The 16,593-nt window shown below is 38.8% G+C and overlaps 1 protein-coding gene across 1 annotated transcript in view; it reads left to right on the top strand.

The window, feature by feature from the left end:
- The window catches only part of LOC149077190 (netrin-1-like), an 80,286-nt gene extending 66,276 nt beyond the window's left edge, over positions 1 to 14,010 (top strand). The window contains exons 3-7 of the mRNA XM_089244934.1: positions 4,076 to 4,225; positions 4,352 to 4,435; positions 7,706 to 7,774; positions 10,460 to 10,648; positions 13,324 to 14,010. Coding sequence (XP_089101060.1) covers positions 4,076 to 4,225; positions 4,352 to 4,435; positions 7,706 to 7,774; positions 10,460 to 10,648; positions 13,324 to 13,463 — 632 coding nt within the window. The 3' untranslated portion in view covers positions 13,464 to 14,010. The remainder of the gene's footprint in view (positions 1 to 4,075; positions 4,226 to 4,351; positions 4,436 to 7,705; positions 7,775 to 10,459; positions 10,649 to 13,323) is intronic.
- The last annotated feature ends 2,583 nt before the right edge of the window (positions 14,011 to 16,593 follow it).

Genomic DNA, 16,593 nt, shown 5'->3' on the forward strand with positions numbered 1-16,593 from the left:
CACACGTTTTCACTTCAACTTTCACTGCATTGGCATGTTTCAATTAACTCAAAAGTTAATTAAAACAATTACATTTTTTGACAATCACATTGACCAGTACGGAATTATTACAACTTCGAATCCAATTTATGTTTCACAATTTATGAACCACACCCTCAATCATTGGTGATAAATGCTAAAATCTTGAAGGCCAAATACCTCCGTTAATACTGCATTTAAAAATAGGAATTTTTTTAAAGTGACTCTCAGAACCGTATCTAAATTTCATTTGTTGGAAGTTTTAGCACACAGGGTCTACATGAAAAGTTTATTTCCCCTATTTTTTTATATATATACGATCCTTTGGGAAATTTGAAGCACTTTGAGCCCCCACACGCCATTTGTGAACTTTTTTTGTAATTGGAGGTATGGTTTTTTCTCTCTCTCAAGTTCACGGTTGCAGAGATACCTGCTGTGGAAACAATTTGAGGCAGCCAGGACGGCTGGTGTGGCATTTGCTCAAGACCCAAGAATTTAAACAACCAAATATCACTGATGGTGCCTCCATTTCCCCCCCCCCCCAACTCCACTGGTTGGAAATTGCTATATATGACCGGAGTTGGTGTAATATAGTATAAATTATACACAAAAGTGCGAGACTGTACAGAACAAACAAAAATAAATCAGGTAGGCCTGGCATAGGAACCTAAGGATCCCGAGTCATGTACATTCAGATAAAATTCGGAAAAGCATATGCGAGGACAGGAAAATACGAAAATGATCAGGTTATACTCGTACATGGAGTTCACCCTTTCCCCCCCCCCCTTTTAGGTGCCCAAAGGACCCTTTGATAATATGCATTGAAACGCTAGTTGGTTTTGTACAGACGAACTAGTATAATGCCATGTAAGTTTCTGAGATTTGTGTCATGAGTATATTTTGGAATTGCGAATTCGCCTCAGGCTCGGTAGGTAAAGTCAATTCGTCTTGGAATGAAATGTCAAAGAACTCTTCTTGGAATTTTAAATAGCTAGTTTCAGACGTTCTATGCCCGGATTCAAACCCGTGGACCTTGACGGCAACCTTCATGATGGAAGAAAAGCATTTTACCACTGCGCCATAGAGCTATATATATATTTTTATTTATTTATACTAGTATATGTTCCTTTGAATCTCGTATTTGAATGCATATTGTCTAAGTGTCCTCTAGGTACCCTAAAATAAGGGGCCTCAAACTGATAATCGGATTCTCTTCGTTATATGTCTGACTTCGCACATGGTTTTTTTTTGTAAGTGTATATGAATACACATACACGACTAGGGGTGCTTTAGATCCAATGATACAGAGTGAAGGACCCCAATTATTACTTTTTCTTCTTCTAACTCAGAATTTTCTGCGGCACGACCATGCCTTCCGGAGCAATGAGCTTATATCGCGTAAGCGACAGAGCCTGATCGTGCTCAGCCCATTCTGTCATGTACAAAACCCAGCCTCAAGCATCGAGCGCTCTCCGGTGCTTCAAGGAGAACCATAGTGCTCACGAGCAAAGAACTTGCCTTGGAATTTTAAATCTTTAAATAGCTAGTTTTCTCTCTCTCTCTCTTGCAAGCTTTATCTCTAATTCTCTTGAGTTTTACTTTTGACTAATCTAACATTTTTGTAAGCAATTTTAGGATTTTTTTAAGGATTTAGGATTTTAAATTTTCTGGCGCAAGGACCAATTTGGTCAAACTGCGCAAGCAATTTTCAATCGTGACCAAGTTTCGACTCACAAAAGTAAGGTATATGTATGAGCTGTTCCCCAATTTGTGTGTGCGTGGAGTGATCGATTTTAATTCGGGGGGAGGGGGGAGGTCATTCAAGTATTACGTCATCATCGATGGGGGGGAGGAGGGGGTTTCCGATTTGCTGACTTTTGGATGACAAGGGGGGGGGTTTGGATAATGCTTACGTCATCGACCACCCTTTATGAAAATATGAGTTAGGATGCAGAGGGGCAGAGCTGACGAAATTTTGCTGACAAGAGGGGGGGAGGGGGTCAGCGTTTTGCTGACTTTTGCTGACGGGGGGGGGGAGGGGGTCAAAAATGGCTAAAAATTTGCTTACGTAATACTTGAACGGCCCCTCGTGAAATTTTTCAATCAGATGAAAGAGATTACACTGCCATCTGCCGGTAGAATATTAAACTTTGAGTTTTGGTTTTATTGATCAGTCAATAAACGATAACAGCGATATTTTTATTATTATTCTCAATAATGTTCAAGATTATTGTATAATTTTGAATATTTAAGGCTCAGTAACTTACTGGTAAAATATTACTATAAGTAAATATTTTGGAGAACGTTAAAAATTATGACTCCATAATTAATTTAACTCATTCGAGGTTGAATGCATAAGGGGAGGGCGGAAGGAAATTGATCCCTCTCGAGCTGAACTATAATGGGGGAAAAACCTAGATTGGGCTCGCGTTCGATGAGCATCATGGGACCCCGGGCGATTCGGTGTTCTGGGGGCCCATACTTCGCTGAAAGTAGCAGTTTATTTTCTTTCATAACTGGTACCAGATCTCATCATTGTGTAGACATCCTTTGGGCAGGAAGCCCGAAGTAATGCTCGGATGGACCCTTGCGTGAAGATGGTCCGGGTTCTGTGCGCAGCTCTGCTGGATTCTGATAGTAGTCATATTTTTTCTTACAATGTTTGCCTTTTAAACTTTATTTCGCAGTCAATTTTATTTTTTTCAGAGCTTTCTGTAGCTCCCTTCACCATACTTATTGCGACTCCCCTTTTACCTATTTTTCACCCATGGGCCCACTTAGAATATCCCAGGACCACAAGTGAGCCTTATGGGCCCCAGGGGGAAATGAAGAGGGTGGCATGTGTTGTATACTTTGAAGACTGCCCCGTTTCGCAAATGGGACAATTAATTATCCTTTATAACTGTGAGAAAATAAATACAGCGAGTGTAGGCCTATATTGTAACAACTCGTTATACATACAAATACATACAACCCCACAACAGGAAAATGCCCACAAGGTAGCTGAGAAAAAGATGCCAATAACAAATATGGATGCCATATATTTCTAAAATACAGCAACCCAATTAAATACACAATTATCAAAACTAAAAAATATATATATAAAATGATAAAATGTAATACAATGCCCATAAAAAACATTTATGGATGTCTTAGTCTAAGAATGGATAGCTTCTCGATTTCCACCCCCCCCCATGTTTATCGTATTTCTTTTCAAACGGGTCAATTGTGTTAGAATTCAAGGCCCCGGGAGTAAGAAATTCCGTTTATTAACAACCCTATTAGAGGAATATTCCCTGCGATACCACAACCTAGAATTGTCCCTTACCAATCGATACTGGTGGTGTCCCCTTGTCAAAGCCTTCGATTGGCGGCGTATTAAGAATTCATGGTCCATCCTATCTATCCCGTTGAAAATTTTGAATACTTCGATCATATCCCCCCCCCCCCGACATCTGCGTTCTCCCAATGTAAACATCTTCAAAAAAGGAAGTCACTCTTCATAACTCAAGCCCCGTGTACCGACAAGGGCACGCGTAGCTTTTCTCTGCACCCCTTCAACCAAGTCTGTGTCCCTCTTTGTAGGTATGGTCTCCAAAATCTTAAGGAATACCCCCAGTGCAGGACGAATTAGGCCACGAAAAAGCAAAATACACTAATGACTTCAAGAGAACGCGGAGAGACCACTTTGAAAATTAAACACAGCATTCTATTCGCTTATATTTGTTTCATATGTGTTTCACTTTTTTTGCATTTGCAAAATTTTTAAATCAGCTTCTATTTAAATTTTCACAACTATATTTTCCATATGTATTAAAGGAATCATCCTTATAAATGAATTTTTTTTTAAATTTTGAAATTGAAAATTTCTATACTGTTAGTGTGAAATCTGAAGTGGGCCGGATAGAACCTCAAAGCGGGCCGAATCTGGCTCGCTGGACATAGTTTATCCATGATTAGTTTAGAGGATGTCAGACGAGCCACTTTTTTTCTAAATAGCATATAGTTTCATTTTTGCTGTTCCAAAAGCCTTGCTTATGCATATTTACATTTCTAGCTTGTGATTGTCATCCGGTTGGTTCATCGGGGATGACCTGTAATCAGACAACCGGCCAATGTCCATGCAAAGATGGAGTGACCGGAACCACTTGTAACAGGTGTGCAAAAGGTTTCTATCAGAGCCGATCGACTGTCGCTCCGTGTATTAGTGAGTAGCTTTCGAAGTTTTCATCGTGAAAAAAAAGATAAATATTTTTCACCACCATACAATTCAATTAATCGAAAGGAATGAATTTTCGGCATAAAATTGAGTACTATTTATATATCATTTCAGAAATCTACAAACCTGAGGAACCAAAAAAGAGTAAAGCTTCAAGAAAAGGAGGGAAAGTAACAGATAACAGCAATAACACGGAAGGTAACGAATTCAAATAGTTTTCTACACATTTTTCAAATTTTTGAATTTTTATGGTTATTTTTTTTTAGGCGTGAAATTTTTGTGTATGTGTTTTATAGATGGACACTCTTCCACACACACATTTCCCCAAAATATATAGAATTGGGACACAAGGGAGTCCTAAAACCTTTTTCACCGTTTTAACCTTTTCGACTTTTTAACCGTCTCGATTGTAATCACACATCTCGGCTATAACGTCAGCCAATTACCTTATAAAATAATGCTGATAAATCTAGTTTTAAACGTGTCTATATAAAAAAACGCACCATTTCGGATATCGCAGCACATTTTTCGTCGCTTTTGCTTCCGTTTTTTATGGTGTCTTTTTCCTCAAGAAATTCTAAGAATTAGAGTTCATAAAATTGAGGCAATGTTTGGCTGCTTCTCTAATTAATTGTTGTTTCTCAACATTAATTATCTTAATGTTGAAGAAAAGAGTTATTATACATATTTGAAGCTCAACTTTCTCTCTTTGACGTGAGCCGAATTTCCCCGTAATTTTGCCTGTTAGACATTTTTTCCTTCACAAAAAAGTCCCGTTTTTTCTCGCTTACTTTCACATCATAATCTTTACTATAACCAGAGAAGAAAATAATTTGCATAATTTATAATTTGTTTTATAACGAATATGACTATAAATAGATATGTAATAGTTATGTTACTATAAGTATTTATCTCACATATTTGTCATGTTCACTTATTTGTTTTTCGTGAAATACATTTTAAATCACTGCAGATTTACTGTAGCAATGTATTACTCGCCAAGGGTAATAAGTAGAGCCCGGAAGTTTAGGCAATAAAAATGGTCAAAATGGGCAGGCAAAAAAAAACAAGAAAAGTTCATTAAATAGTCTTTTGAGCAAATAAAAATACACTAAAAATACATTTATAATTGATGGGGGGGGGGGGGGAAGGAAAAGTTACTAAAAGCTACGTATCTAGGATCCGAAAATTGTGTATTGGCTGGAGAAACTGGAAAAACCGCGAGACACCCAGTCCGTCTCGCAAGAAACAACGTAAGCACTTCGGCCCCCGGAGAGACCCAGGTATCTCCAGCAAGAGATATACCAGATAATGAATTGGCTGCACTCACTGAATCTGTTGTAGGCATATAAAAGAATTTATGCCCGTTCAAAATTTTTACATACGTCAGGCAATAGATTTCTACCCCCCCCCCACCCCTCCTTCCACTGGTTCTTACATTCGAGAAACATAATGAATAAAAAACACTACGAAAATATGCATACGTTGCAATGTGCATCAAGTTTTTAACGTTTTTCTAATAGTTCTGGCTCACTAAGGCAGAAGAAACATCGTATTAAACCGATATTTCACCGTGTATCCGATTATTTTATAAGAGGGCAACACCTTTTCAAAATAATCAATTATTTTGCGTTATCGAGAAATTGATTTCTCGGATGAAAGAAACAATAGAAAGTTAAAAAAAATGTATCCAAAATTTACACGTTAAAGTTAGAAAATGATATTTAAAGCCAAAGGTAGATGATGCTGTAAAGCAAGACTAATCTACTTTGACACCTATAAAATCAAAACTTAAAATTTATGCGCAAACTTGTCTTTTTCCCTCACATACCACCCCTGGTGATCTGTATGTCGCCAGACAGCCTGCAAAGGCTGGGCAGCAACGGAAACGTTCAATTCTGGTCTGGTTCACCACATTAAAATTCAATAAAAATGTATTAAGGGGCCGTTCAAGTATTACGTAAGCCAATTTTTAGCCATTTTTGACCCCCCCCCCCTTGTCAGCGAAATTTCGTCACCAGCTCTGCCCGTCCGAATCCTAACTCATATTTTCATAAAGGGTGGTTGATGACGTAAGCATTATCCAACCCCCCCCCCCCCCATCGATGATGACGTAATACTTGAACGGCCTTTAACCGATATTTGGCTGTATGCAATTTATCTATGATTCAGCTTAACTGTAATAAATTTAATCGAAGTAATAATTTGCGGCATAAATTTCTCCACAAAAAGAGATAAAGATTTTCCTATAATTATGCATCAATTCAAAAAAATTAATGTTTTAAGTCAATAACACAGAGGACGCTAGTAAAAATATATATTTTCTGGTACACGCATCAACACATTTTTGATCACTCTTCCAATTTCTTACCAAATTGCACTCTATTTTCACGTACGATACGAGATACGATTACTGATCACTGAAATAACATTTGAGAAGTTTCGAAATCCCAACACCCTTATGGCAAGTTTTACATGCGAATGCATGAAAAAGCAGGATGATTTCAATCCTTGAATGCAATTTTTATAAGGTGTTCTCATTGGAGCGTTGATCAAGTGCTCGCGAGCACGAAATCGAATACGAGCATCGAGCACTCTGGGTACTTCAGGGAGCACCGTGGTGCTCGCGAGCAATGGGTTTAAGATGCCTGACCTACAATGACGAAAATCACATTGAGGGTAATCGACATGTCGGGGGGTGGGGGCAGCAGTGCCGTTTTAACGCATGGGCCCACCAGGGCACGGCCCGAGGGGGGCCTCAAGAGAAAAGGGGTACGAGAAGTAGAGAGAAGTAGTTGAATTTTTCGAGAATTTTCCAGATACGGCTTCGGAAAATCACTTGGTCCGGTGGCCCATGAGGCCCTTAAGACGGCGCTGGATGGGGGGGGGGGGGAGCCAACACAAAATTCAAACCCTTGCATTTTGATGACAATCCACCGAGCCCCTAAATTCGAACTATGGGTTGAAGATTTTAAACATAAAATATTCTTTCGAATTTCCCAATGCTAAAAATATCCAAGTATTACCGAATAAGACCTCTAAAATTCACGAATGAACATAGAACAAAATCGTAATAAGTATTCAGGGCAGGAAAAGTTCAAAAAAAGCATTTTACAAAAAAAAGAGAAAAAAGTTTGAAACTAGGCAAAAAAGGCATTTATTTATAAAGAAATGACAATGTGCCTGAACTTCCGTGCTCTATCTATATGCGATATTTAGCAATTTGGCCGACAATTAATAACGTTTTCCTCGCGAAAATTAGTTATATCTCGTATTTGAGATTCTTGTTCCGTGTATATTTCTCGATCAAATATTATCACTCGATATTATAACCTGATATTATGACGAAAAAATATCAGGGAATCGTCGATGTTGTTATAAACGAGTTGGACTGTAGTTGATTCTGATTTATCGTGATAATTTTCACCTGGTAGTAATTTGATTATATTTCATGTTTTTCCCAAACAGCCAAATGTTCCAAGTGCCAAAAACCCAAAAAGAAGCTGAACATGAAGCGATACTGCAAGAAAGATTACGGTATGAATACGAAATTAATATTCCACGAGAATTTTATTTAAATTCGAGATATTTAGATGCATTTAGCTTCCATATAACTGTGTGTAAAAAAAAGAAAACCCATGTTATATGAATCCCTTCATTAATGTTGATTTAACTCATTCTGAAAAAAAATGGGAGACTTTAAAAAAAAACATTTTGGTGATAATTTCTTGGAAACCTTGGATATCAGGCACATAAAGTGTGTGTGTGTGTGTCTGCATGTGTCGGCTTCATTTTCTTGCATGTGTGTGTATGCAATGTCAACCAGATTTATAGGAACTGAGTGTCTGCGACAAATCTTAATGACACATGATAATTTTCTTCTTATACTTTTTTTGATGCCATCCGCGACCTTGTTAGACATGTCTTCGTATCAAAAGACATGAAATATGCGTCCAACGTTTTTGCGTTTGCAATGAGTCACTTGTCGTGCCTTCTTTTATCATTCATAATAAATATAAATGGAAAAGAATTTGGACATGTTGGTAATTTATCAAGAGATGTTAGAAGAATCTGTCAACTGAGACGTAATATTCAGTAATATTCGGAAGTATAACTTGGATGGACTTTATTAATCCATATTAGGTAAACAGTTCAGATCCATCGTCTGATTATGAATCTGTAGATCGCTTCAATTCAGTAGCATGGTACGAAGACGTCGTCCTTTCTAGTCCATGTTGTCTCTCTTAAACCCTTTAAGCGGCAATTAGAAATCATTGACACCCTCTTCAAAATATCATGTCTTTTTTTTTAATGAAGTAGAATTTCTTCCGATTTTCAACAGGTGCAAACTAAAAAGTTTTCCATTAAGAAATCAACTTTACAAAACATCTGGGCTTGATAATACTAAAACAAGAGGCTCATCTAGGCGAGATATCTCGTCATTTCCGTTTAAAGGGTCAATCGACTATAATGATTTTGTAACATTTTAAACCACTAATCGAAATTACAGATGTTCCTCAGAACATTGAACGCGAGACATTTGTGGACCCACTGTTGGATCAGTGTTTCTCACCTTTTTTTTCGGCCCATGGTTCCCTTTTAACTATATTTTCTTCTCGTGGTACCCTGATTACTCTCAAGAGCCAAAATTTTACGGGAAAATAGATCTGTGAAAAATACAGGACAATGCAACATACCTACACAATAAATCGCACCGTACGACACATTACTCTGGGTCTGTTCCATAGACTAAAGATATAATTCTTACTCTGTGGTCTGTTCCTACCCTGGGCTGGAGTTCATTTCTTCTTGTGGGCCGTCCACCAGGGCCCGTGTACCATGATCCAGGATCAAGACCTTTCTATTTATTGAATTGAATTTAGTAAAATCTAAACCAAAATGAATTTTTTTCTAAATAAATAAGCATCGATTTCTAAAACCCTGGGCCAGGCATGGATCCAGAAGGGGAGAAAGGAAGGTGATCATTCCATTCATAACTCCTGAAATTCATGGGGAAAACCAGTCTGTGCAAAATACCGGACAATCCACAGAGTAAGAATAATATCTTTAGTCTATGGGACAATCCGACCAACCTACACAATAAATCATACCTCCCGACACATCATTCTGGTGGGTCTGCACCTGGGCTGAGTTCATTCCTTCTTGTGGGAATGAACTCACCATCATGAGTCGTCGGGCAAAGGGATGTTCCGGGGCCCACACTTAGCTGGAAGTATATTTACATACTTGGACAGCTATTTACACACTTGCACGTAAAAATCCCCATACCATATTTTATCATGTAGCCCTCCCCCTCTCCCCATGGACATGAGGCCTCCTAGACAATTCTGCTGGATTCTGAAGGTATATAGTCACATTTTTTTCCATTATACAGTCGACGCTCGTTATAACGACCCCCATTCATTCGAAAAACGAATTATATCGGAAGGAAAACATAGCACAGTCTGTATCAGTATTTCAGTATGAAAGCATTTAGGACTTTTTCTACCAGTCGTTATAATGCAATTGTTGCTATAACGTGGGGTTATAACAAGCGTCGAATGTATTTTACCGGAAGCTTCATTTCTATATAGTAGTTCTCTGTGGCTCTCTTCACCACCTGACATGGCTCGCCCCTTCATTTGATCTTCACCCGTGCCTCCCCTCCCCTAGAACATCTCAGAATCGCAAGGAGAATATGTGGACCCCAAGTTTAGAACCACTGCTCAAGAGTGGTCACAGGTCACAATTTGAGAATCCATGCTCACACTTAAGGTGACCATTTGATCCGTGTTTTACGGAAAATGCTCCTACTGTCCCGTAACTTTACCGTCCCGAATTCTTTTTATAAAAATTTAACGTTTCGACGAAGCTTATATTTTTTTACTGAAATCTAAGATTAAGATTATTTTCACAACTTATAAATGACTAAAAATAAATATGAATGTTGATCTTATAGATATTTTCCATACGTTCAACTTTTTTCTTGAAACACCTTTTAATCTGTTGCAATTCACAGTATGTGATAGATTAAAATATTGCTGGCGATTTCTGAGTGATTTTAGAGATAATTGGTGACTTTTCTTACTTTTGACAACTTTTTTTTTGGCAATATCCCGTATTTAGAATCTTAATTTTATTTATTTTTCTTGAGGAAGTATGGCCAGCATAATTATATTCATATGGTATTATTGTATATTTTCTTTTATGATTTTTCTGCAGCTATTCAGGCCGATATATTATCGAGAGAAACCGTCGGTGACTGGGTGAGGTTATCAGTCCACGTTAGACATGTCTTCAAGGCTACTATCACGAAGATTCGCACAGGTGCTCAGTCACTGTGGTTACCCCAGACTGACTTTCTGTGTAGTTGTCCGAAGATTAGATTGAAGAAGTCTTACCTGATACTTGGTGAGCATTTTTCTATTAAAAAACATTATTTTGGGATCACTGTGTCACCACATTGAGAGATTTTATTGATTAGCCATACGTGATAATTATTTATCTTAACCCCTTGTCACAACTTGTTAGTCATTCGATAGACTGTATAGATTACAACCCAGAAAACGGTGGGGGCAATACAATATTTTCGACAGGCGAGCATCTGCCTATATTCTAATGTTCTTTAACTTTTTTCTACTTGCGAACCTGTGAAATTAAATGGAAAATTTCTCGTGGAACGCCATAAGCAGTAAAAATAATTGGCGAACCCTGCAAAAAAAGATAAGAGCCTGTAACAACAATAAGAGAAAATATCATATCCTTCTGACTTATAGTAAATTATAGTAAGTTCTGACTTAAAGTAATCACACCGGGACTCGAAGTTTCTGATAAGAATAACCGAGAAAGTCCCGTTTGCAAGTGTGGTGACCATACATCCCGTTTGGTCGAATGGGCATTGGTAAAGCGGCAAATCTCTATTTTTCCTTCCCGCAAATTGTTCAATGAAGTTTCTAACGAATTGGTACATACCGGAATGAGTGTTGTGTATGTGTGCCCTAACGCATTTATGTTGTCAGAATCTTGCTTGTTTCATGTTCGTGCTGCCATCTGTCTTCCGATGTAAAGTAAAGATTGAAATTCTTGAATCTTCTTGTTATGTCAGTATCGTGTTGTAGGTCTGCCTGTTCTCTGCGGACTTTTTACTGGTTTTAAACTGGCATGCAGCAGGAAAATGACCAATATGTGACATCAAGGAAACTGATATTTTTGGGATAATATGCCGAGGTGAACTCGGAAGGAAAAATCATCTGGTCTCCACCGGGACTAGAAACCCATGCCCTCTTGCAAACTAGGCAAGCATGCAAGCATCTGCATCACTGGAGACGTGACCCTGCCTTCTTTATTTAAAGCACTGTGGCATGAGGCGCTGAAGTAGAGACATTAGTAGCCTCTTAACTTCAACAAATGGCCCTCAGGTAGTACAAATAGGTTCGCACCAACAGTCAAAGAGAGACAGACAAATTTTTCTCAGCCGAAGATGTCACAGATACAGATATTTTCCGGATATTATGTCGAAGTGAACTCGGCATGATATCGGAAGGTAGGGTCGTTTCTCCAGTGGAGTAGATATTGTGGTCGGCTGAAGTTGGTTTTCTGTGGTTTCCAACTTTAAGGCGCGAATGCGAGCCGATATCCCTAGTGATCTTTAAAAAGTCTCGCCACAGAGAGCAACCGACCTACAAACAGTAAAAATGTAATTCAATCATAACACATCACGCTCTTCACTTCTGAAATATAGATGGCAGCAAATCAAACGCAACACTACATACGCACTAGACTGTTAGGTACATACACAGTTACACTTTCGGCACAACTTACTAGGTAGTAAATCGCCCATAGATGGTGATAGACCTGAGTTGTGCTCGGTTTGAAAGAAAAGAAGTGGAATAGGTAATAGCATGCTTGCCTGGTTTGCAAGAGGGCATGGATTCGAGTCCCGACGGAGACCAGATGAATTTTCCTTCCGAGTTCACCTCGGCATAATATCCAGGAAAATATGTTTCCTTGACATCTTGGGTTGAGAAAAAAGCCTTCAATATGTTGTGTGATATCAATATATTGTTTATTTTTATATTGCACGCTGATGTTAATTTTATGAGCCATAATAACGCTTAGTATGCTTTTGAGAGATTACAGAGTGATTTTGATGCAAATGTAAAAACATATTAACCGGTATTATTATGGCGCATGAGATTTACACCGGTATTAATCATATCATACCAACATATTACTTACTTTTATGCTACTCACCGGTTTAGAACCAACAGTCAATTTCGTTTGAAGCATTATTCTTAAACAAATTGTTTTGGTTTTGATGAATAGATAGCAACAGAAGTCATTGCGCAAAGCTTCTCGATTTCAAGCAATGTTTATACGCATTTCTCTTCTATACGAAAATATCGGGAATAGAACTCAAATTCATTCATTTCAACGTTCAAACCATGAGGTTAAACCTGTATCCGTCTAATGGATCCGACCCGCCCCCGCCCTCAATATTTGCAACCATCTCCAATTTTTTTTTTTCATGTAAGTAGAAATTTGAAAAGAACCGTTCTAATACGGTGCAACCCAATCATGTAGTGGCTTTGAAAATTTTATGAAATGTTTCACGGACCGGCAGGAAACTCCCATGGACCAGCGGTTGAAGAACATATGCCTAAGCCCATCATCATTAGAAGAAGCACACTTATCGGTTAAGTCTGAAAATGCTCGAACTCAAACCAACCTACGGGTTTTTTTTGAAAGGGGTGTTTAATTGAGTTGTTGATCAATAAATAGAGAATACAGTATTGGGAACTCTTGAGCGCTTCCCAATGAGCACCGCGTCACTCGTGATCGACCGATTGAGCCCACCTCGTCTACAACTGTAATTCCTTATAATATTATTTAGATATCGGTGGATAGGTAAACAGTAACTGATGCAAGGAAACTCGCCAATATGCATTTATATTGTGATCTTATATAGTTGTTCATCTTACATGATGCCCTACGTGGTCATAACCACGCACGGTGCTTAGTATAACTGTTACGTAGATAAATATTTGATTTTTTGATAAATGAGGTTTTATCCCTTTCTTACGCAGGCAACAACTACGAAGGTAAGAAATACGGTGGATTGCACGCTGACAGGACGAGCGTGGTAATCGAATGGAAGGATGACTGGGCATGGCGAATGGCCAGACTTCAAAGAAGACAGAGAAATGGCCGCTGCAAAACATCCTGATGACCACGTCTTCACAATGACGTGAACTGTGAACGTTTTTTTCTCCATATATATTTTCCCCACCAATGTTTGCCAAATGGACAACTTTCATGGCTTTTCAATGTAGATAATGACAGATTTGATTTAATGGCCAGAGCTTTTTTTTGTGTATAATGTACAATTTGTGTTTTTTCTTTTTTTTCCATTTGTAAAATAAATGTACGTCTATTATGTTTCGCCAAATGACCCTTGCCAAGAAAAGTATTGAATCGAAGTGTTACGCACTATTTTGAAACTCGATTAGATTCATTGCATGGGTTTCTTGTATTCACTTTTGTAACGAATTCAACACAGGTACCTACATGGTCAATGTCCATAGTTTGTTCAGTTCGCGAAATGGACGGTCACTTCGCGTATTGGGCAAGTCAATACACGAAGGGGCCGTCCATTGTTAAAGCTGGTCATACTTCGGACATTAGCCGTTACTTACCTTGTGTTTTTACGTTTGAATGTACTTGTAAATATGGTTCACGATACTTCTATTTCAATTAAAAAACTTTTTTTTTTCTCTTTGTATCATGCTTAATATGTATGGACAAATGTCTTATTCATGAAAAATACTATACGTAGCTTCGGTGCGGACGTGTGGGCATTGTGATGGACTCGCTCCTCCTCGACGATCCAGGTTTGGACCCCGTTGGCGGCATACTTACAACTTTGAGTGAGCAGGTCTCCCATTTGAAAAAAGTATCTTCACAGAAAGTGGCAGGCCTTTAACCCCAAGGCTATGGGAATAGTAGGATTAAAGCTGCTCTCAAAACGTCTGCGTAAAAATAAAAAATAAAATCAATTTTTTTAGTTACCTTTTGTGAGAGATAGGTGGCACTAAAACTCGTACGTTGCAAATGCAATGATACCTCAGCTAACGAAGATTATTCGTTGCGGAATCACATTCGTTAGCCTAAGCTTTCGTTAGCCGAAGTATCACTGTGCAGTGAAACTTATCTAAGATTATAGTCTTTCAAATTTTTGGTTCTATCGCCTCCTTCTTAAAATTTTTTCTTCTCATCGTAGGGTCCCATATTAAACCCAAAGCTTCTACCGCCCCATTGGACCCTACATTATCCCCCAGGAGGCGATATTGCCCACTTTGGGAAACAGTGTCTAAGACGGACACTTTATGAGACAGAATCAAAAAGCAGTCCCCTCATTTGTTAATGCTTTCATGTGTGTGTGTGTGTGTACATGCAACTTTATAAAATGGAAACCTGTCTCATATGAAATTGACGTTCCGTTCCGTACAGGTTTCATTGTATAATAAAATCCGAAAAAAAAGTGTGATACAAAGAATCTGGGGTGACCCCACAATCACCAACAAAATAGCGATTGGGGGGGGGGGGAGCAGTCAGGCACTCTACCACTACTCAATAATGAGCAATCATCCCACATAGTACAAACAAACCTGTTAGAGATTAGAGAAATAAATAAAAAATTAAATGTATAGGGTGGAGGTAGAAGAAACAAAACAGAATCCCATAGGAATGCATCACAATTTTTTTTTCTTTATGTGCATAACTGTGGATGACAAGAACTTTGAACATTTGCAGTGAAACTCAACGTGTACACGTACTGTCCTCGCGTAAAGTATCGCTAAATAAAGAGTTTATCCACCCATTATTGGCTTGTCATTTCTGCATCTTTGTTTATCCTCCAGCTGATCAAGTTGGGGTTTCCGAACAGACATTCCTGTGTGATTCTGCTTTTGCGTTTTCTACCTCCCCTAAAAATTTGTACGTTGAGTTTTGAATCACCCTGTACAAATGCATACGCCACCTATGCGTCATTTTGAGAATACATGTTAAAAAATTTCTTTGAAAAAAATTCAGATCATCTCAAGATGATGGACACGCTGCTACGATGATCATCCTTGGATAATGGGAGTACGCTGAGGATAAACATGACATTTACATAAAGTGAACATTCAGGCATTTGCTATTCCACTTCAATATATGAAAGACAAATGGCTGCATCAGTTTTGGAAAACAAGCAAAACTGCCAAAATAAATACGTTAGGGCTACACATACACTAAGAACACTAATCCCAGCATCTACCAATTCGTTAGAAATTTCCCAGATGAATGCTTACGAGGTGCTGCACGTAGGGTTAAGAGGTATGTGTATGTGAAGTTATGACATTAAATTTTTTAGAGATTTTATTTTCAAAACAAAATTTTAAGTGCATCATTTTTTAAAAGAGTGTGAGTTTCAGTATGATGAACCCCAAACTTCTACAGGTCCCTCTATAGTGAATTTACAATGTAAAAAAAATGAAAAATTGGCGAGAATCATCCCGGTCCCCCGGGCAGCAGCACTGTCAGCCCCAACCTTTTAACCTTGTATGGGGGGAAATAATCCATGGTGATGTACTAAAGCCTCCTAAATGTATAAATGTATTTAGGAGGATTTGAATGTGTGTGTGTACCCATGTAGTAGGCAGGGAAAAGTTGTGCCCTGGCGATAGGCCAGGAAGTGTGCTGAGTTTACTCTATTTTCGCTAAAAACTACGGAAAGGGTGGGTGGGGGGGGGGCGTAAAATGGTCACTATCTCAGGAGGACAGAATAAAATTTCATTTCTAGTTGCGGCCCTATGAGCTAAACAGGGGCGCAGTTCTTCCGCCGTGCGATCCACGCTGCCGTTAGGCCAACACTCTAGAATAGGAGGGGTGCCAAATCTGTGCTGACAGGACAAAAAAAAAAAAAGCCGACCAAAAGAACGTGGTCGGGAGAGAAAAAAATAGGTCCCATAAGGATCGAGAGTTTTTCTTGCGCCGCCCCGGGGCTAAACTAGTGCAAGTTGGATGGTATGGTGAATATGCGTCCCGTATCTAACGGGAAAGAAACGTTGTTTTCTATATTCTTAGGGGTGGGGAGGAGAAGTTTCTTGGAGAAGTTCCCACATCTTGCAGAAGATCCCATAGGGCTGAAATCTCTGGCTGGGCCCACGTCAGATTTTCACGGGCCACTCATACTGAATTGACATTGTGAAAAAAAAAATGATGACAATTGTCTTGGGCTGGAGCCTTGTTAGCACCCACCCTTGTAGTGGCCACGGGCACAACGCCTCTGGATCCTTGCCTGCTTTGGAAATTTT

The sequence above is a fragment of the Pholcus phalangioides genome, unplaced genomic scaffold, assembly GCF_987345545.1.
Source record: "Pholcus phalangioides strain wild (caught in Gottingen) unplaced genomic scaffold, Ppha-v1.0 ptg000015l_1, whole genome shotgun sequence".
Lineage (NCBI taxonomy): Eukaryota > Metazoa > Arthropoda > Arachnida > Araneae > Pholcidae > Pholcus > Pholcus phalangioides.